This window comes from Dendropsophus ebraccatus, chromosome 8, assembly GCF_027789765.1.
Source record: "Dendropsophus ebraccatus isolate aDenEbr1 chromosome 8, aDenEbr1.pat, whole genome shotgun sequence".
Lineage (NCBI taxonomy): Eukaryota > Metazoa > Chordata > Amphibia > Anura > Hylidae > Dendropsophus > Dendropsophus ebraccatus.
The window spans coordinates 116,332,341-116,355,078 of record NC_091461.1 but is presented as its reverse complement, the minus strand read 5'-3'; the positions used below and the strand labels follow the sequence as shown (position 1 = coordinate 116,355,078).

The 22,738-nt window shown below is 43.9% G+C and overlaps 1 protein-coding gene across 2 annotated transcripts in view; it reads right to left on the bottom strand.

Moving 5' to 3' along the window:
• ADGRL4 (adhesion G protein-coupled receptor L4) overlaps positions 1–22,738 on the bottom strand; it is a 117,307-nt gene that overhangs the window by 7,515 nt on the left and 87,054 nt on the right. The window contains exons 11-13 of one of the 2 annotated variants that reach the window (XM_069981509.1): positions 17,036–17,239; positions 4,265–4,485; positions 4,117–4,183 (exon numbers count right to left, since the gene is read on the bottom strand). In XM_069981509.1, the coding sequence (XP_069837610.1) occupies positions 4,117–4,183; positions 4,265–4,485; positions 17,036–17,239 (492 nt within the window). The remainder of the gene's footprint in view (positions 1–4,116; positions 4,184–4,264; positions 4,486–17,035; positions 17,240–22,738) is intronic. The other variant, XM_069981510.1, reaches the window with a different exon arrangement.

Here is a 22,738-nt window from a genome sequence, read left to right as displayed (position 1 = left end):
CATCTCCGCCTGTGCCATAGGCAGATTCCGCCATCCGCCCAATGAATTGACATGTCAGTTCTTTGGGTGGATGGTGGAATTCGGGTTATCCTAATTGAGAACCCCTGGTGTAATGCATGCATCTGGGCCTAACACAGCTTCCACTCGATTTGTTGCTGTTTGCTCTTGTCTCGTCCCTAGTTCCTGATCTGTGTTCATTCGCTTTATAGAATTTGCAATAATTTTTTATTTCCTCCCATTTGCATTATTATAGGGGACATTAACCCTCCTCACTACCATCTGGCAGATTCTCGCAGCCACGAGTAATTTTTACGTCTAGGACAGACGTTACCTATAAGAAAGTAATCACCTTCTAAGACCAGAAATAAGAAGACTTTAAGCTCTCATACCACACTTCATTTCCTCACTTACCCCTCTAAGCTTCAGGGTCCTGTAAAATATCAAAATCACCATTCCCTACAGGACTTTGGCGTCCGAATCCTATCTTGTAACCCAATATGGCGGATTATGGAGGAAGAAGGGGATTGTCTCTTTCATAAATCCCCTAATTTTAGCGTCCTCTGTAAATCCGACCTCTTGTAAAACGTTAACTGTTCGGGATTAACCCGTATCGTTCGGAGTTCAGGCCTCTCGTCATAACGTCAGAAATTTTTCTCTCCCGTCTGTCTACATTTTAATCGGACTTATAAACAAGCCGCGTATAAACAGCCCGAGGAAATATCCTGACTAGGCAAAAAATGGACGGCCAACTCGGATCACGTCGATCTGGAACAAAGTCAAGCCCAAGTATGGAGCCGTGTAATATGGAGGAAATAACTTTCATTGAGGCCTCTCGTAGGTCAGGAAAGTTTACGGCGAGTTTTTAAGCCAAATGCAACAACTTAGCAGACCTCACGCTGTTCCGCCGGAACGATTTTTCTAGATGCGCCAGGTCTGCTAGTCAACGAGAGTCTCTTCATGAAATAGCTGGCTTCTGCCTGATGCTACAATTTGAGTTAAGAATAACTGTGATGATTACAGAGTACATAGGAATTTGTGAAACATGAAGATGACAGTGTAATCTTCGGAAGCGTCCGATCGCCAATAGCAGATGATGCCACGCAAGATTTAGAGTATCAGATTATTAGACTGTTGGCATACTTTTTTTTTTTCAACCTCCTGCTGAGTTTTCCAAAGTACGGACTGACACGTCAAACTTTATTCCCTGATTTCAAAAGTTCCAGTTCCAGTCTTAAAGCGGCTACGTAAAAACACCGGACACATAAAAGAGCGAAAGAATGTTTTTTTGATATCTTGTCCTTTCCATGTCCTCTCACCCCGGGGGGGGGGGGGGGGCGCAAAGAAGAAGAGGAAGGATCTCAATACCAAGGAATAAAGTGGGCCGCCTATTATGGTGGACAGAGGAATCAGGTACTTGTTCTTACCAGAGATGAGCGAGTACTAAAGTGCTCGTTACTCGAGTCAAGTATTTTCCGAAGCTGGAGTGCTCAATTTGGGTAACCAACCCCAATAAAGTCAATGGGAGACTCAAGCATTTTTTTGGGGGGGCCTCCTATTTGGCAGAGGGGACATTGTCTGGTGTGTCTGAAAACCCTAGAAAATGATGGAAACACCACGGAAATGGAACTGGCTGTAACGACTCGAGTCGTGGATCCACTGGACTGTCACCAGCGATGGCGTAAGCCACACCAGGTAGTGGAGTCTAAGGGGCTGCTGTACTTCACCAGTGCCCACCGCAAGGCGAGATGTACTTGCTGCAGCAGGCAACCCCCAGGTTGCTACCCCTGGCTTGGCTTGCTTGTGACGGAAGACGAGGTGTAGCAGACACAGTAGGCAAGCAGGCAGGCCGCTGGATTCACGGTAGTACCGGGGTTGCAGTCACAAACGTAAACCGCAGATGGGCAAGGACAACGGACAAGAACCATGAGCAGGAACAACGGGCAGGAACAAGGGAGAGCTGGGACCACACACTATGGAAGCATGCAGAGGCTCCAACAGGGAAGGTCATAGAAAGTGTCAATTTATAGGGAAGTGATTGGTGCAACTTTCAATTAGGGACAACCAGTCCCTTCAAATATGCGACATCCGGCGCGTGCGTGCCCTAGGGGGCAGGGACATGCGCGCTGGCTGGGACAGCGGGAGACAGGATCGAGGAGCGGTGAGGCGGGCCGAAGCAGTAGCAGCGCCAGACCCTTACACATGGGCTCCGGCAACTGCTTTAGATGAGGAGGAGGGAGAGCGGGTGCTGCGGCGGCTTGGAGCGTGGGATGCCGCCGCAGCCCTAACATTGGCACAGTAGCGGGAGCATGTATGGAGGCATTAAAGACTCCCAGCTCCCTGAATTATGCCACTTTTACAAAAACAAAAGCATAGAACCGGGTAGAACGGAGTTCACATTTTTTTTGTGCTTTGTTTTCCAGTAAGGGATAACACTAGCCAAAAAAAGAAATGGATTTAAGTTTTGGACAGTAGGGAGTATAGTACTTAAACACGTGAGTGGAACATGTGGGGAGGAGACTATCAATTTCATTCGAGCACCATGCAGTATTTCTTCGAGTATCGAGCACTTTCGAGTACTGCGATACTCAAGCAAATAGTGAGCTCGAACGAGTATACTCTCTCACCTTTAATTCTAACCCTTTTCACGAGCCTTGGGAAAATGCTAGAGACGAGCGAAACTACAGTAAGTTTGGTTTTCAATAAATCTCAAATGCTCAACATTTGACTCCCGTTGACTGGAGAATATGAAGACAGCCCTAGGACTGCCTGGGAAACATGGATACAGGATAATGCAATGCAGACTGGCATTTTCAATTTTAGAAGACTCGTGCTCATGCCCTAGAGGATAAATAAGGAACTGCAATGGTAGCAGGGATTGTGGCGCACAGGCCAGGAGGAGGAAGGATACTACCACCATGGACCCTAAAAAACAGGACTTGATGAAAGTATATGACTTAGCCCTTAAAAGAATACTTTCAATAAGAAAAAAAAAAAGAAGAAGAAAAAAAAGTTCCCAACCCCCCGGGTTTATTTACTGCTCCCCAAGAGTCACTTTGACACAGCTAATGCAGATCCATTCTGCTCCAATAGTCCGTTTGGAAGTTTTCTGAATGATCATTGAATTTCAATATGGCGCTACCCAGGAAACTACATTCCCAGCATGCTGTGCACCTAGTTTATTACTTATGCAGAGGTCCTTTGAACCAATGAGAGATGCTCATTTTCTTCTACTTACTTCTATTCTCCTTTCTTTACACACCCTCTTCTCCACCACTCACAGGGACTTTTACACACCCTGTAGGAAATAATCACTTTGTGAGAGGAAGTGTAGCGTCGCTTAGTTCAGTTAGTACCGACAGTCCGGGTGGGTCATCTCTCCACTCCGGACCACCTTTATAAGAGCCCAAGGGACCCATCACAATCCGGCAGGTCACCGATCATTGGGGGTCAATATAGCCAGCCATTACACAGAGCAGGTATACCATCACATCTGTGTGCACTGGCATCACAACAAAACTATCACTGGCTGAGCTGTACTACACCACCGACCACCAGGAACAACTCAACAGGTGACCGGTCAGACACCATACTCTCTGCTGCCACCACTGTCCATGTCAGGAACTGTCCAGAGCAGCAGCACATCCCCATAGAAAACCTCTCCTGCTCTCCAGACTGGAAAGACTTCCTGCAGGACATACATCAAATACTTGAGTTTAAAAAAAAATAAATAAAAGTCAATTGCAAATCTTTGGTACTTGCTGGCACCAGTTGATTTGAAGATTTTTTTAAATTTATTTTTGCTTTAGTGCCCCTTTAAGGCTCCTGAAAAAATGGTGTATATGGATCCTTGAGTCCATTTTCACCAATTGGTGGCACATCTAGTAAGATCCTGGTGCCTGGCTATACATGCAAAGGCTAGGCTTTACCCCTGATATTATAAGGTAATGAAAACTAAACACAAAGCACAGTAGCAAATATCTCATTGAATGCAATGGGTTGGCGCACATCTGAGCTCCTTGCAGTATGTTGTTAAACAATCCTCTTAATCTCACTTAAATCAAAAACACTACAATAAAACACTAGAGAATATTAATAAAAAAGGAATGTTGTACTCACGAGAATGATGAGACAGGCCGGCCCAATAAAACTCCAGATAAAATTATTCTCTGTGCTCAGCCAACATCTTCAAAATAAATAAAATATCACAGCTTAAATAATTTATCCTGTTGGGAAAATCGGAAAAACCAAGGGTAGATATACTTACACTTTATCTGTGCCGTAATACTTGTATCCCAGAACAGCCGAAACGCCAACCACTATGGCCGGGCTGCAGTATCCGAAAATGTAAAAATTCTTATGTAGGAATCCTCGATTGTAAATGACCCCAACGACGATGAGATACAGGTGAATCCCTTCAATGCACATCCACGCAAAGGCAGCGAGGAAGAAGTAATGGAGGGATCCGGCAATGACTGCACAAAGAAGCTGGAATAACAAAAAATAAGGAATTTTTAGATTCCATTGACTTAGATTCAATTAGATTCAGATAATTTACATTTTTTGGCTTCTCATAAGTTTTAGGGTACGTTCACACGTGGGGCAGACAAACTCGCAGCAGGATGCACATCCCGCTGCGAGTTTGTCCACCCCCCCCCCCACCCCACGCCAGAGTGTATACTTCACCCGGTCCTTGCTCCAGCTTGCTTCGGGGGTTCTCGCCACGTCCCGTTCAGGCAATCAGTGCGCTGCGGCAGGGTTGGTGAACACGGGTCAGTGAACAAACTTGCAGCGAGATGTGCATCCTGCTGCGAGTTTGTCTGCCCATAGAGTGTACTGGGCAGGGATCCCCAGCGGGTTCGGTACGTGTGAACGTACCTTAAAGGGGAACTATCAGCAGATTGGAGAAATTTGATGTGTCCCTATTGTGCAGAAGATGCAGAGGGGGAAGATATGTCTCTTACCTCCATCCTCAGCACTGTTCCGGTGCAGTTAGTAATTTGCTTCACGGTCTGGTAAGACCACTGCCCTCCCCCATACCGCGGATCTGCCCCTGGGAGATTACCCCTTTCTAATGATAATAAATGGATAGTGCTGGCTGGGGATGGGCCGGATCTTCGATATAGGGATGGGACAGTGCTCCTAATGATCTTACTGGAATGAGAAGCAACTAACTGCACCAGAATGGGGCCGAGGATGAAGGTAAGAGACATATGTTCCTTCTCTCCCTTCCTTCAAGAGGGAGATATCAGCGGGTAAGATTAGTCTAACCTCCCGATAGTTCCCCTTTTAAAGCATAACTTATGATATGTTACAGAGACATGTTAAAATTTTATTGGCCAGGGTATTAGACTGCGATTGATCAGACGAAGGAACTTGTAGACAACCAAATTACAGCGTGTGTGAGCAAGACGGCCTCATAGACGTACATTATGTGGCCACCTTGGTCATGTGAAACAAAGTCAGGAGAGAACGAGATCTTTCCAGGCTTGTTCTCCTGATCTGTCGTGGTCTGAGCACTCAGATATAAAACCTTTTGATGTATCTTTATTAGTGTTAGGTCTCAGTCTAGCATAGTGCTTAGAGATGAGCGAGCCGGCTGAGGTTCAGGTTCATAAGAACACCTGAACTGTCTGTTGGCTTCTGATTCCGGCTGTCTGTCTGCTCCAAGGAGAGGGTGGATACACCCTAAGGGCCTATGGCTGTATCCCAGTTTTCCAGGTGTTCCTCAGACTGTATCCACCCTCTCTATGGAGCGGGCAGACAGCGGAATCAGAAGTCAAGTTCAAGTTTGTACAAAGTTCGTACAAGTTCGTAATCTTGGCCGGCTCGCTTATCTCCAATAGTGCTCAATCAAGCATCGGGTTACTCAACTGAGCTCAATGATCATGACCATACACTTATGTGGCTGTGTTCACACTACGTATATTTCAGTCAGTATTGTGGTCCTCATATTGCAACCAAAACCAGGAGTGGATTAAAAACACAGAAAGGATCTGTTCATACAATGTTGAAATTGAGTGGATGGCCGCCATATAACAGTAAATAACGGCCATTATTTCAATATAACAGCCGTTGTTCTAAAATAACAGCAAATATTTGCCATTAAATGGCGGCCATCCACTCAATTTCAACATTGTGTGAACAGAGCCTTTCTGTGTTAATAACAGACGGCCAACCACTTTGTCTGCCTACAATGGCTGCAACGCGCACCTGCCCCTCTCATCTCAAAACGCATCATGGGAATCAGCCAGAAGGAGGAAGTGCAGTGCAGAAAAGGTAGGACTTTTCCTTTAATGACCTAGCGACATGTCCAGGAGTGTAACTAGAAATGGCTGGGCCCTATAGCAAACTTTTGATTGAGCCTTATCCCTCTTTCCTGACTGACCACTAAGCCGTCAAATGTAGCCATAATTGCACTCGTCAGGAGTGCTTTCACTTAAAGGGATATCTGCTGATCCAGGGAGGCCTGCTTGTCCTCCAGTGCTGCAAATGATGATGGTTCAGGGGGCCCAGTGTATTGCAGGAGCAGGTCACAGGGCCCCCTGATGCTGGGGGCCCCATATTGGTAGTTATGTCCTCGGACATGCCTGAAGTTTGTATTGGTGGAAGTCCAGGTGCTGAGACCCTACCAATTTCTACAATGAAGGGGCACACGTGCTCAGCAGTGTGTTTTGCGCCCCCATTATCTTTGCTCTACATAGTCGCTGCAAGCCATGTTTGGTTATATTTAGTGTGGAGTGAGGCCATGTTCCCACTCTGTAAGACACCGGACGTTCTGTGTCACGGAACAGCCGGTGTCAGAGAAGATCATCAAATTTCCCGCTGCCCACAATGGAGCGGGTGGCCGGAGCCGCACGCTCCATTGAGTGCACTGACAGGTTTTCTGTGGCCGCTATTCAATGAATAGTCGCATAAAAATGACATGTCAGTTTTTTGCGGCACCGCTAGGGATCCTGGCCGGAGTGTATAAAGACGCCAGCACTACGTTCCGCAGTAATTACTACGAAACTTATGTAGTGAGAACATAGCCTGAGCATGTCTGGTTGTACATAGTTTGCATCAGGATGCTTGATCAAGCTTGATGCTCGACCGAATTTACACTTTCTCTTGCACCAGTTGATTTGAAAGTTTTTTTTTTTTTTTTTTGATGCAGTACCCCTTTAAAATGTTCTAAAAATGTGTGAGGTTTCCTCCCTGGCGCTGTGTTTCTGTATTCAGGCACTGAGATGCAAAATATCACAGGTGGATATATCCCATTGATCGTTCGCAGTCTAATCCACTTGTGTTCCATCTGGTAAGACTACAATTGAGAACCACTGCTGCTTACAACCAAGTATCGTGTCTCCGGAATTTTATCCGTTACATATTCATGACAGATTTCCGACGCTCCGAGAGACTTAAACTGTAAAGCAATCAGAGCTACACTGGTTTTCTAGCTCTTTGTGTACAATTGTATTAGAAAAATTGAAAGGGGAATAAGGGGCCCAAGTTTCATAAAACGCACATGACGAATTGTTCAGATCCACGCGGCAGAACCCCAATGTCTATATCCTCCCTCTTTTTTATGTTCTACGTAATGAAGAGGCCCAGAATATTTTTTTTTCTAAACAAATTGATCGAAATGTAAAATAAAATATATATTGACAGGACCAAAAAAGACAGTATGGGGCCGTTTGTGACTATAGCAGCCAATCCTGAGCAGAACTAGGGCTAAAAAAGAGGCGGAGCTTATGTTAGCTGTGCACCAATAAAAATGGATGTTTGAGGGATTTAAATGTTCCTAGGGGGTGGGGCTTAAATGTCCTGATTTGACATGTAAGACCCCTGACTGAGCCTGACACATCACATCCTGGGTGCCCACTCTAACCAGGAAGCCGCCAGGGGCCGGGGGACCAGAGCGACAGTACGCAGCATTAATTTTATGTCACATCTGTGCAGGGTTCGTTTTTTTCAGGGGGAGCTGTCAATTTTATTGGTGGATTTCACTTTGAGCTCTTTTTTCATCTATATTTTTGGGAGTTCCGGACTTCACTGTGTGCGTTAAAAAATATACAAGTGATCAAGTGATAAGTGGGAAAAGAGAAGTTGTATTTTATTACATTTTCTAACTTTTTTTTTCTGGTCTTTTGTGACTTATACTATAATTGCCGTAATAGACTTGGCTGCTTGTACAATATACTTCATTATGACTTTGGCGCAGCTTATTGCATTTTTTGCAGTGTATTTTCGTATTTCCTAGCATACCCTTCCTGAGCGGGAGGATCGCAGGGGGTCTAAACCTCTGTAACCCAGATCAGCTCCTTTTTTATTAATACAGCCACAGATACGGCACGTGACCCGTGGCTCTATTCATTCCTATGGAGCTGCCAGAAAGACCCAGGTACTATACTCGGCTCTTTCCAGCGGCTCCATTCAAATTCTATAGAGCCACCGGAGAGAGCTGAGTAAAGTACTTGGGTCTTTCGGGCGGCTCCATAAGAAGGAATTGAGACACTGGTCACGTGACGTACCCACGGCTGTATTCATATCAAAGGAGCTGGGGGCCGATCTGGAGATTGCCAGGGGATACAGAGGTCGCACCTGCCACAATTCCTTGCTTGTCCCCTTATCCTGTGGATAGGGGACAAGTTAGTTTAAGATGGACATCCTCTTTAAAGTGACAATACACATTAATAACTGATGGCTGAAGTGATTGGCTGTCAGTTATCTCTCCCGTCGTCTCCATACACAGGAGTGTTCAGCACGGCTGAGTTTTCCTGTGCTTTCTATGGAAGGGGAGGGGTGAGCCATGGCAAGAGAGCTCTGGCTGTGGCTTATCTCTTTCTGAACAAAGGGGTTGCTTATGATTTTCTTTTATGGCCAACCTTTATAATCACAGACATAATCTGTTAGTGGTTGTTTAGGATGGGTCCATACACACTAGACTGATGGCCGAGCCAACTGCTAGTGACGTTCCAGGCTATAAGCTGTATGACACCGAGTACGGAGCAGTGTCATCTCCTTTGACGTCCATGTTTGTCAACTGTCGAGAAGAGGTTACATCCATATGCAGTGAGCGCCCCCTACAGGTGGCAGCAGGCGGAATCTCATCCTGTAACTCTATAGCTGTGTGAAGGGAAGCAGGAGATTTAGCGCTCTAAGCAGGCATATGTTCCAGTTCTGGTGTAATTTATTTATTCTCTGCATTGAACACGTGGATGCCTATTAGAAGATTATACTGAAGAATATGCCTATTATTCGCTGTTATTATGACTAAAGCCATCTTACCAAGTGATACATTTCCGCTTACATTAAACCCAGACTGTTTGGGTGCATTCAAGGTTTAATTACTGCGCTGAAAGAGAACATTAATAGTTATTCTATTTCTCCGGAGATAAGTGCGGGAACAGGAGAACGGCTGCGGCTCTGCCATAGGTATAACAAAACAGGATCATGGTAAGTGAAAAGAGGTATGACAAACTAGCGGTTATGTAATCCTTTTCCCCCGAGGAGAATGAAAATAAAACAAGATAGATGATGCTGTTAGCTATTAAGACTTGTTCAGTCACCGAGATCTCACACTAAGCAACAAAACAAAAGGAAATGTTTGGAACAAAAAAAAAAAAAAAGCCACAGTCTAAAACAAATTATAGTTTTTTTTTTCTTCTCGATAAAACAGAAAACGACTTTATAGGTGACATCTAAACGATCGGAAATAATGTATTTCGAAATGGAGCCGCCAGACACGTTAATGTTCCGGGTTGACTTTATAAGCTGGTGAGTCTCTTCATTTGGAGTCATAGTAGGAGAAATAATAAGATTTATTTTTATATTACATATTCCATACCGTAGTATATGAATAAGTACAGTAAAACTTCTGGGAGAAGACCGACCAAACATTGCACCATGAATGAAAACAGTCTAGCACAGTGCCGGACTGGCCCACCATAAGACCGGAGAATCCTCCGGTGGGCCGTCAGCTTTAGAACCTGCACAAACACTGACTGACATGTTGTTTCTCACTGGTTCCTCATTGGTGGACCCCCAGGAACATTCCTCTGGTGGACCCTAGATCCCCCTGTCCGACACTGGTCCAGCACAAGCACCAGGTAGGCTGCTGCTCTATTCCCATAGCAGGTGAGGTCACCTTGGGAGCATGAAGTATTCATAGGGCAACATCATAATAAGACTTCCTGATCCATAAAATAAAAAAAATAAAATCACTAGTCAGGCCGACAGATTTCAGACTATTAAGTGTAACTTTTATGGTAAAAAATGTCTGACATGCCACAGTGATGTGTCAGAAGTTTATATTGATGGAAGTCCGAGTGCTCAATGAAGAGTGCTCAGTTGCATGTATGGTGCTCCTTCATCTCCATGCTGAACTGCTATAACAAGCAGTCTTCTTAATTCCTATAGATAGTGTTGGACTGGCCTGCCGGAGGACCGGAGAATCTTCCAGTGGGCCCTTAGCCCAGAACCTGTCATCTGCAAGTCTGTTACCCTCGGCACACTGCGTACATACAGGCTTGGGTGGACCCCCTCTCCAAAGGGAGACCGAACTGGGCCGAGACAAATCTGGTTTCAGCACCTTGAGGGCCCGGCCTGGGTCCCTTACTCCTGGTTTTCCCACTCAGCCACTGGGTGCTACAACTATGGAAGACTTCCATTAAACCATACAACCTTTACAGTAACTGTTTAGAATGAAGATGATGGAGTGCATCACACACTGCTGAGCACTTGTGCCCCTTCATTCTAGACAATACAATACAAACTTCTGAAATGCCCCTATGGCATTAAAGCGACTCTGTACCCACAATCTGACCCCCCACCCCCCCAAACCACTTGTACCTTCGGATAGCTGCTTTTAATCCAAGATCTGTCCTGGGGTCCATTTGGCAGGGGATGCAGTTATTGTCATAAAAACAACTTTTAATCCGGCAGCGCTGTGTCTAACGGCCGGGGCTTACATTTGTATATGCATTAGGCTGGCACACTCTCTCCGTCCTTCCTCCCCACCCTCCTCATCATTAGGAATGATCCAGGAACATTTACTGCTGTTTGAGCTTTGCACAGGTGTATTAACGATCCAGCCCATGTTCATTATACACACAGGTGGGCAATAGGAAGCAATCTGCCTGGAGCATTCCTAATAATGAGGAGGGTGGGGAGGAAGGACATAGAGGTTGTGCCAGCCTAATGCATATACAAATGTAAGCCCCGGCCGTTAGACACAGTGCTGCAGGATTAAAAGTTGTTTTTATGACAATAACTGCATCACCTGCTGAACGGACCCCAAGACAGATCAGATGGATTAAAAGCAGCTATCCGAAGGTACAAGTGGTTTGGGGGGTCAGATTGTGGGTACAGAGTCGTTTTAAAGGGGTTTTCCATAAAGCAGAAAAGGTCCTACCTAATAGCTGCCTAGATCGGTAAAATCAGGCAGCTAGTGAGTAATAAACCCTATTGAAATCAATGGGAGATTTGAGCATTTAACCTCGTGCCCTATGCTCATATGAGAGCAGGGTGCCTGGTTCACCTTTAAGGAATGTGTAAATAAAATATACAAAAATGGGCTCTTTAATATTCTGACACGGAAGGGACATGAAGACTAGATATCTTGTCACCTAGGCTTGTCAGTCACAGAGATACAGTGAGTGACTACATCTCTGTCAAAACTAGACCAAAATGGCAAGCGGAGTTCCTTACCATCCAACTCCCGTCCTGTAGGCCAGTCTGAACCTGCCCTTAAAGGGGTACTCAACTGGTGTCAGAAAGTTATACAGATTTGCAAATAACTTCTATTTAAAAATCTCCAGTGTTCCAGTACTTATCAGCTGCTGTATGTCCTGCAGGAAGTTGTTTATTCTTTCCAGTCTAACACAGTGCTCTCTGCTGCCACCTCTGTCCATGTCAGGAACTGTCAAGAGCAGCAGCAAATCCCCGTAGAAAACCTCTCCTGCTCCGGACAGTTCCTGACATGGACAGAGGTGGCAGCAGAGAGCACTGTGTCACACTGGAAAGAATACACCACTTCCTGCAGGGCATACAGCAGTCGATAAGTACTGGAAGACTGGAGATTTTTAAATAGAAGTAGATTACATATCTATATAACTTTCTAACACCAGTTGATTTGAAAAATAAAATAAAAAATAAATAAACAAATAAAATAAAAATCACCAGAGTACCCCTTTAAGGGTACTATTACACGAAGCGATTTTTCAACGATCAACAATAAATGATCTCAATCGACCGCTATTGCGAACGACCTGAAATCGTTCGCCCAATTACATGGAACAATGATCGTTACTTATGATCGTTCTTGCGGTCGCCTTGTCACTATTGCGTTCATCGCTACTGCGATCGACGTCTTATTCCATGCGAACGTTCATTGATAAAAATAGGTCTAAATTCTCGTTTCTTGTTGGTCGTTTAATCGTTGTCTGCTATTACACTAAACAATTATCGTTTAAATACGAACAATCTAACGATTTTTCGATCAATAATCGCCCCGTGGTAATAAGGCCCTAAGTGTACGGGCATCTATACAAACCTCAATATTTACACAACCTCTTCTGATACTATAAGAAACCTTAAACAACCCCGACGCTGCTATCGAAAACATGATAACTTCTAAACAAAGCCTCCTCAAGACAAGAAGTTCTACTCAGACGGAAGAAATGAGCAACTTTTCCTTTCTGCGTAAAAAAAAAAAAGACTGTACAATCCCTTTAAGATGTCAACCTTGACTTCGCATTCAACGCTCAGCTTTTTTTTCTTTTTTTCTCATCCCAGTGATTTTTCTTCTCGCTAACACATATATATATTTTTTGCTTCCCACTGAAAAACAACATCGAGTCGCGGAACATTCACAAAAGAAATTTGTTCTCGTTCTTCAGAAAGGCCGATAAATAAGAACAAGAGTTTTCAAAGTGACTAAGTTTTAAAGTGGCATCTGCTCCGGAACATTATACAGTTCACACAAGTTTCCATAGAAATGTGGAGAAATAAGCGGAGTATAGAATAGCTGATTGCGGCTCCCCCAGGGGAGGATAAACATTAGTTACCGCTGCCTTGCGCCTCGTGAATATTACCACCTTCCAATATTTAAACAATAAAACAAAAGCAATTATTCCTGTGTGCGCCGGCTCCCGAGTCTACAGTGTCACACTGCGGAATTGATTTCCCCTGGCATATCTATGCAAGATCCTCTTTAAATACATAGACGGTATACATGTTATTGCTTTCTGCAATATGTCTTAAGTCAGCAAGACAAGATTCCAAAAATATTTCACCCAGATAATGTGACGACGAGGGACTGGAAGGAGAGGAAGTTAGGAGATAGTTTTGGGGTAAAATATACATAGACTGAAATAAAGTAGATGAAAGGAGGACGGAACGGGCACGGAGGTTTGTGGGATAGGACAGCGTTAAAGGGGAGGTCTAATTTTGAAACTTTGTTTAGTATTGTTTTAAAGGGGAACTACAGTTTTTTTTTTTTTTGTTTGTTTTTTTTTTAAATTAACCGGTTTCAGTAAGTTATGGAGAATTAAAAAAATCTCATGTCTTTCATGTCATGTCTTCTAGTTATCAGCTGCTGTATGTCCTGCAGGAAGTGGTGGTTCCGCTGAACCACCGATGTGGATGGTGTAAGCAGCACCATGCAGCAGAGTCTAAGAGGCCTTTGGTTTTCACCAGAGACTTGCTGCGGCAGGTGACCCCCAGGTCGCTTCCCCTGGCTTGGCTTGCTACCGGGGGCAGGCGAGTTGCAGCTGGAGACACAAAGGCAGGACCATGGCTGGAAGCAGGGCTGGAACCACAAGCAGAAGACATGGTGCAGGAACAACGGGGAGAAAAGCAGGGACTGCAACACTAAAGGGGCTAGCATGCAGAGGCTCAAACGGGGGGGAAGGGGGGAGGGACGCGCTCACCAAACCGAGGAGGAGGGAGCAGGAGGGCGGATGGGTAAAGGTGCTCTGAGGGGCCAAAGAGAAGGCTGCGCATGGGGCCCGACAGAGGAGCCCGGGGAGTGGGTGCAGCAGCAAGGCTCATAGCCATGACATGTGACAAGTACTCTTTAAGTGGCATGGAGGGCAGGATACAGCAATAGTGTGCCATAGGGGTAGGGCAAGCGACTACTATGGGGGCGCAGGATACCCCCTGCTGCCTCTGTGGAAGCTCACAACATACTAATGTATGGCATGGTCACCATACAACCACTGATGGTTTGGCACCAAGGCACCAGTCAGATCTTGAAGTTGATGATGGTGGCTGGAAAATGGGAAAATGACTGAGCCAAACTATAAGCCTTATAACATGGATCGATAATATGCTGAATCAGGCTGATGCGATCGCTCCATGTAATAAAGACAAACAATCATCGGCTAATTGTGTCTTTTTGTCCTGAACTAAAATCATGGGCCGCACTCCCCAGTGTTCTCTTCACTTTTCTGTGCTCCCCACAGCCGCCAATGCAACTTCAGAGCTGCTCTCTGAATTTACAGGCTATTCAGCCAATCGCGGGGACTATAGTTACTATAGTGATCTAATGCGGCCCTATGATGGGGGCCGGATCACAGCGTCACTATCATAGCAGGTATAGGATATTCCCGGTGTGGAGTTGTTGGTACCTACCAAGGAAGGACAACCGGTGAACTGGTGGCAGAGCCAGGGGCAGCCAAGACTCATCAATGTACATGGAGAGGGCGGCTAGCCTGTCTGGTCTGATCCCACAGAACTACTGTAGAGTAAAGTGCTAAAAAGCTCCTGCAGTCTATGATGGAAGAAGTCCTATTCCACAGGAACGATTATCATTCGGATAATCGTTTAATCGTTCGAATAAAGCGATAATCGTTAAAGCGATAATCGTTCGGTTGAATAGCAGTTAACAAATAAACGATGAACGAGAAATCATTGATCGCTTAATGAGACCTTCTCGTTCGCAAATCGTTCGCATGGAATAAGACATTGTTCGCAGTAGCGACGAACATAATAGCAACGACAAGACGACCGCAAGAACGATCATAAGTAACGATCATGGTTTCGTGTAATTGGGAGAACAATTTCAGGTTGTTCGCAATAGCGGTCGTTTGAGATCGTTTATCGTTAACAATTATCCGAACGATAATCCTCAGATTGGTCAGAGAGTCCACAATGGACATAAGAGTATAAGAACTGGAGCATTAAGCAATGGAGGAGGAATGACGTTCTCCATCATGTGGATGGCCGGGTGCATTATTTACCTGGGGAAGAGGTGGCACCAGGATGCATTATGGGAAGGAGCAACATAGAGGCGGAATCAGAAGGTCACCCTACTACCTTAAGGTGTGATATGTCAGCTCATAATGGCATCCATAAAAAGATGTCTCGTTCTTAGAATCCCTGCATCAGCCACAATACAGGCATGAATGATTGTGGTGGTTAGCATACCTGAAATGGGTCATCGGGGAGCGGGGGGTGAGGCGGCGGGGGGGGGGGGGGGGCAGCCGGCATTAGCATAAACCATCTAAAGCAGGGAGGACGCTATAAATACATCACAGCATAAAATCCTGAATGTGGAATTAAAGTAGTTAAGTAATTTAAGGAATGAATTACAGCGATTTCTCTTTACCAAAGATGCTTAGTAGATTAGAATGGCAGATGATTCATTTGTCGGAATTAGCATATTGTAATAATCGACTGTTTCTCCCAACTGGTCCTTTAATGTTTTTTAAATTACGTGTTTATGTACTTTGCCGAATGCAGCCGACTACAATGGAAGGGGATGTGGTATTAAATACGGTATAATAACCTAAAACACGGATTACGTATATATGTGATGTGTATACTGTGTGTATAGCAGAGAGAATCATAACATTATTATTATTATTATTATTATTATTATTATTACTATTACTATTATTATTACTATTATTATTATTATTATTATTGTTAATATTGTTGTTGTTATTATCCCTTTAGATATTTTGCATCTGTTTTCCTCTTAATGATATATTGTATCCCTATGTATCATACTCCATTCAGAAGCTTTTTTACTTTCTGGGTATGTTCCCAAAGCGTATTTTTTCGTAAAAGTACGGCCATTGTTGCTACTTTGTACGAAAGAACACGCTGCCTTATCTTCTATGGAATCCCGGTCGGAGCATATACACATAGTATACACTCTGGCCAAGATCTCTTGCGGTGCCGCAAACAACTGACATGTCAGTTTTCTATTCAGTGAATAGCGGCCGCAGAAAACCCTGTCAGTGCACATTACGGAGCGAGCGGCTCCCGCTTCATAGTGTGCAGTGGAGTGTTCTGATGCGGGTGCGTGCGGATGAGCCCGCATCAGAACTCTGCAGCACGAAAGATCATCTGGGCGGTACTGCAGTATCGGCCGGGATAATCTTTTCCGAGACTGGTCGTTCCATGAGCCGGCCGGGTTACAGAACGGCCAGTCTCTTACGCTGTGTGAACATAGCCTAAGGAAACTACAAAGGATGAAAATGAGAATGGGAAGGATCGCGGAGATCTGCTGAGCGCCCTGAAGATTGTCCATTGTAGATGAAAAATACTGAATAATGAACCTCCAGCAGCACAGAGGATGAAATAAACTAAATGATGGGCGACCTTACTGTATATAGGGGCGTATATAGACGAGAAGGGGTCACAGCCAACACCTATCTACATATCTATATATTTATTTACCCTTTCATCTCTTCTATCTATCTCCTATCTATGTATCTTTCAATCTGTCTTCTATCTCTGTTTACTCTTTGTTTCTTTCTTTTTTCTTTCTATCTCTGTCTACTATCTCCTATCTATCTCCTATCTATCTATCTATCTATCTATCTATCTATCTATCTATCTATCTATCTATCTCCTATCTATTATCTATCTATCTATCTATCTATCTATCTATCTATCTATCTATCTATTATCTATCTATCTATCTATCTATCTATCTATCTATCTATCTCCTATCTATCTATCTATCTGTCTATCTATCTATCTATCTATCTATCTATCTATCTATCTATCTATCTATCTATCAATCATCCAGTACATGTTATACCTTATTTTTGGTCATATTTATCCCGATGATAAAGAGCAGCTCGGCTAAGAATAAGGCGCAGCAGAGATTCTTGTGAATTGTCGTCCTGGTGCTCTGGATTTCACTGAAGAAGAAGAAGGTAAAGATGCACAAGGAGAGACAAATCAGGGAGATGATGATCCCAAGCTGGGTGATGCGTGTCAGGATGCTGTGATGAGTGGCCACCTAGAGGAGACAAACACACAGAACAAACAGGATGAGTCACAGCCCAGCGACAACCTGACCTGGATTTAACTATTGACTGTAATGTATATTTAGCTCCGGCATCCCCTCCGGCCCAGGGACTGGTAATAGGGATGGCTCCATGTAATGCTATGTGCTATGATGAAGAGCAACCGTCTCCAACCTGTGGTTCTCCAGTTGTGGTAAAACTACAACTCCCAGCATGCACAGCCTAGCCGACAACCTGTATATCTCACATGCTGCTGCTGTGTAGTCATGTACACTTTATAACATGGGGTATACATTGTCTATTATTCTATTCTTTAACTGTGCTCTCTGCTGCCACCTCTGTCCATGTCAGGAACTGTCCAGAGCAGGAGAGGTTTTCTATGGGGATTTGCTGCTGCTCCGGACAGTTCCTGACATGAACAGAGGTGGCAGCAGAGATCACTGTGTCAGGCTGGAAAGAATACACCACTTCCTACGGGACATACAGCAGCTGATAAATACTGGAAGGCTTCATTTTTTTTTCAAACAGAAGTAAATGATAAATCTGTATAACTTTTTCACACCAGTTAACTTGAAAATATTTGCTGTTTCTTTTTATATTTTCATTGTTGAGATTTTATTAAGCTTTTATTTTTTTTTATTTATTTATTTTTTAAATTACACAATCTTTTATTTTTTTTTTATAATATATATTTTTCTTTGTAGTTTAGCCTATGCTTTTTGCAGTGAATATGTGTTTTTTGTTATACAGGAACTATATCCTTCTTACAATAAGTTCGTTATTCCTCAAAATTGGCAAATAAAATCTCACTCTTGATCAATATCATTCCCCATGATGTCAAATGAACAGTCTAAAACTGGACATACCCTTAAAGAGGTAGTCTCAGCTGCCAAAATTCATGCTTCATGCTACTAGTCTGCTTTCACTTCCTGCTCTGGGTGGAGGATGGGTATCTCCACAGTCATTGGCTGTTCTGGCCAGCAGCACTGTGTTCTGCTGCTCTGCATTCTGCTGTTCTGTGTCTAGCTCTGCTATGCCAGGTCCTGTCCTGACATCTTCATGACAGCTCCACAGGACCTGTCAGTGTGAAGATGAAGCAGTGAAGTAGTGACTCAGCGGCCTGGCCACCACTAATAACACAGAGAGGTGGTCGGGAACTTAGACAACAACAGGGAGACACAGCTAATAAGGCAAAGAAAACTAGCTATAGCTCTTTAAATGGCCACAAACTTTTCATGTGACATAAAGGCAATACAAAAGTTTTGAGAGGTCGAGTTCTATATATTCAGACCTCCAGCTAAAGCTTTGGCTGTCCAGGCATGATGGGAGTTGTAGTTTTGCAACAGCTGGAGAGCCAAGGACCCCTACTCCTACTCTAGAGTAATAGGAATATAATAAATATAAATGTTTAATATAATTAATAGTAAATATAATATAAAATATTATATAAATTATATATATATATATATATATATATATATATATATATATATATAGTAATCTCCAGGATTGCAACGAGTCAGGAAGAGAAGAGCCCAGCCAAGAACTTCTCCTGGCTTGATGCAACAATCATTGGGGGTCTTAATACCATAGCCCAACTGATACCCATAGCCCAACCGATTCGGGACCCTTTAGGATAGCTGTCATCAGCTAAGTCCCCCAATCGTCATGTATTCGTGCATGCTCAGCTCGGCAGAGCGTGCATGTAATTTCTCAATTAATTGAGGGGTTAAATGAATGCCGGACTCCCACTGCCTGATCCTGATCTCCCCTGACATTAGGAGAGAGTCGGGAGGCTACAGGATATAGTCACTGACTGACGTATAGCCAATGTATACAGCCAGCTTTTCCTCCCTGAATAAGTCTTCATCTCATCTCACGTAACATCTGTCTGGCACTTAGAAGATAAATTCTTTGTAGATTTTACGCTGGATAAGCACTTAAGATTGTATTATAAAAATTAAGAAACTGCAAAATAAAGAAAGCCGTAAGCAAAAGGGGAGATAGATGAAAACTCATTGACTTGGCGGAGTCTCCTCAAATCCATTTCTATTAAGCATAAAGTAATCTGTGCAGACACCAATGAGAAAATAATAGAAAGTCTGTGATTGGGTTTTACTTGATCAATAATTAGAGAACATCGAGAAGCATTATTTATTTAGAGCTCGGTGGATACGAATTAGAGAAGAGCCGACGTCAGCGCTTTATCACCCAGCTGAGTGAATGGTTGAATCCTCTCTTTACGATTCAGTCAGAGGCCTATACTATATCTCCTATTAGTCTCATATAGAGTCCGATATAAGGGAGGAGCCGGATGGTCTCAATGGGGCGGATTCTGCACTTTCTGTCTGACTGTGACCGCTAAAAATTTCCATTATCTGCCAAAATCCTGAGAAATCAAGGAAGCTGAGATATGGGGAGCTGTTTGATGTGATGGCATTGTCCCCAATAAAGCTTACACTATACGGCTATGTTCACACTACATAAGTTCCGTGGAAATCGCAGCCATTGTTTCAACGGCCGTGATTTCCACAGAACTTACGTAGTGCTGCAGGCTGAAGGGATCCCGGTCGGAGTGTATACATACGGTATACACTCCGACCGGGATCCCTAGCGGCGCCGCACAGTGTCAGACTGGGGTACCTTGGGCCCACCAGGGAATATTTTATTCTTGGGGCCCACCCTACATACACCAGATATACCCAGCGCCAAACCTTTCACATTATTATAGTGACTTTCCACAGTGCTGTGTACTGTATGTGACCGGCAATGCTCGTTCACTGTTAGTAACTGGTCAGACACTCCAGGGATGGGGACCTGGACAGCCGAAGGCTTAAGGTTCCCCATCCCTGTTCTAGTGTATAGGAGTTGTCCAGGCATGATGGGAGTTGTAGTTTTGCAACTGCTGGAGGGTCAAAGGTTCCCCATCCCTGTTCTAGTGCATAGGAGCTGTCCAGGCAAACAGCACAGCCGTCCACTTAAAGGGGTTATCCAGCACTACAAAAACATGGCCACTTTCCCCCTACTGTTGTCTCCAGATTGGGTGGGGTTCTGAAACTCAGTTTTATTGAAGTAAATGGAGCTTAATTGCAAACTGCACCTGAACTGGAGACAACAGTAGGGGGAAAAGTGGCCATGTTTTTGTAGCGCTGGATAACCCCTTTAAGTTTCTTGAAAGGTGAAGTCCCATGAAACTAACTGGGGGATTATATGTCATCAAGGAGCTGCTAAACAGGGATGCAGACCTCCTGCTCAGGGGCCCACCAATGGTTAGGGCCCACCGGGGGATTCCCCTGCTCCCCTGTTGCCCAGTGCGAGCCTGGCATCGCAAACAACTCACATGTCAGTTGTCTGCGGCCGCGATTCATTGAATAGCGGCCGCAGAAAACCCTGTCGGTGCACACTATGGAGCGAGTGGCTCAGACCACCCGCTCCATAGTGTGCATTAGAGAGTTCTGATGCGAGCGTGCACGGATGCGCCCGCATCAGAACTCTGCGGCCCTCTCTTTTCAGAGACCGGCCGTTACGTGATCCGTGAACGGCCGGTCTCATACGTAATGTGAACATACCCTACAGTTGTATATACTATACAATAAACCTTACACTATACACTACTTACACTATAAACCTTACACTATGTAGTTCTATAGACTATACAATATACCTCACACTATGAAGTTCTATACACTATACAGTATACCTTACACTATACAGTTATATACATTATATAATATACCTTACACTATACAGTTATATACATTATATAATATACCTTACACTATACAGTTATATACATTATATAATATACCTTACACTATACAGTTATATACACTATACAGGATACCTTACACTATACGGCTAGGTTCGCACTATGTATCTGTGCGGCTGTGTTGCGGGCGGTAAATCATCGGCCGGATTTTTCCGGTTCATGCGTATGCTGGAAAGTATAGGATATACGGCTGCACAGTGCACACTATGTATGAATCTACGGCCCTATCATCAACGGACCCGTAAAAAATAAACAAGACCATTGTTTGCGGCTGGAAATGTGCAAATTCACGGCCGAGGATTGACAGGCGGTCCGTACGGAGTACTTCAAAAATAGCCGGCAATGATGCCGAATGCCGATGCCTCTAATAGTTAATATATTAAATTAATAAAACACATTTTCGTTGTAATAAAATCAGTTTCGTTGTTCAATAATTTAATTCTAACGAATCCATCATTGTGCAATTAAATATACTGTTAAAATAAATATATATATATATAAATAAATGTATATTTATATATATATTTATTTTTTGACAATATATTTAATTGCACAATGATGGATTCGTTAGAATTAAATTATTGAACAACGAAACTGATTTTATTACAACGAAAATGTGTTTTATTAATTAAATATTAATTAGTACAGGAAGCTCCAGGAAGCCGTTAATTCATATTCCCGGCAATAGAGCTTTCTGTACTAAGCATCACTTTACTTTAATGAAAACATCAAATGTTTCTTCTAATTATGTTATCACAATAGCATTATTAGAAGAAACATTTAGAATTATATGTGCGCTCAGCTGATTGGCTGATCGGCTGAGCGCACATATAAAGAGCCGGTCCGCAGTACAGTGACTTCATTGTGCTGCGGACCAGCGAAGAGGACACATCGGGGTGAGTATAGAGCTCTCCCCACCCCCTCCCCTGCACTGCACCCATCCCAGTAAGGAAGGGGGGTCACTTAACCCCTTCCTTGCTGGGATGGGTGCAGTCTGACATCAGTCTGGCCCCCAAGGGGTTAAGGGGGATGCAATACATCCTCCCTTAACCCCTTGGGGGCCAGACTGTAAGCAGCGATCTGTAAAGATGCTGCATACTGTAAGGAGCACAACACCGCTCACAATGATGGGTGTTGTGCTCCTGTTTGTGTGTTTTTTGTGTGTTTCTCCCTTTTTGTTTTTCAGATATCGGTATCCTGGGGATAACGTCGGATTCCGTGGACTACGTCGATGACCAGCGGTTGTTTGGTGTTTTTTTTTTTAATAAAATGGTCAATGAGGGGTGTGGGGGTGTTTTTATTTCAATAAAAAAAAATTTTCACTTGTGTCTTGTCTTTATTTCTTTACTTTATAGACTTAGTAGTGGAAGCCGTCTAATAGACGGAATCCATTACTAAGTTGGGGCCTAGTGTTAGCCGGTATAAAATGGCTAACACTAACCCCCCATTATTACCCCAGTACCCAATGCCACCAGGGGTACTGGGAAGAGCCGGGTGCCAGTGGTCCCGGAGCGTCAAAATTGGCGCTCCTGGACCGGGCGGCAGCAGGCTGGTAAGATTTAGGCTGGGGAGGGCCTAAAACAATGGCTCTTCCCACCCTGGTGTTACCAGGCTGCAGTCGTTTGGTTTTTAACCCGGCTGGTTATAAAAATAGGGGGGACCCTATGCGTTTTTTTTTTTTTATTATTTATTTATTTTAAAAAAATGCATAGGGTCCCCCCTA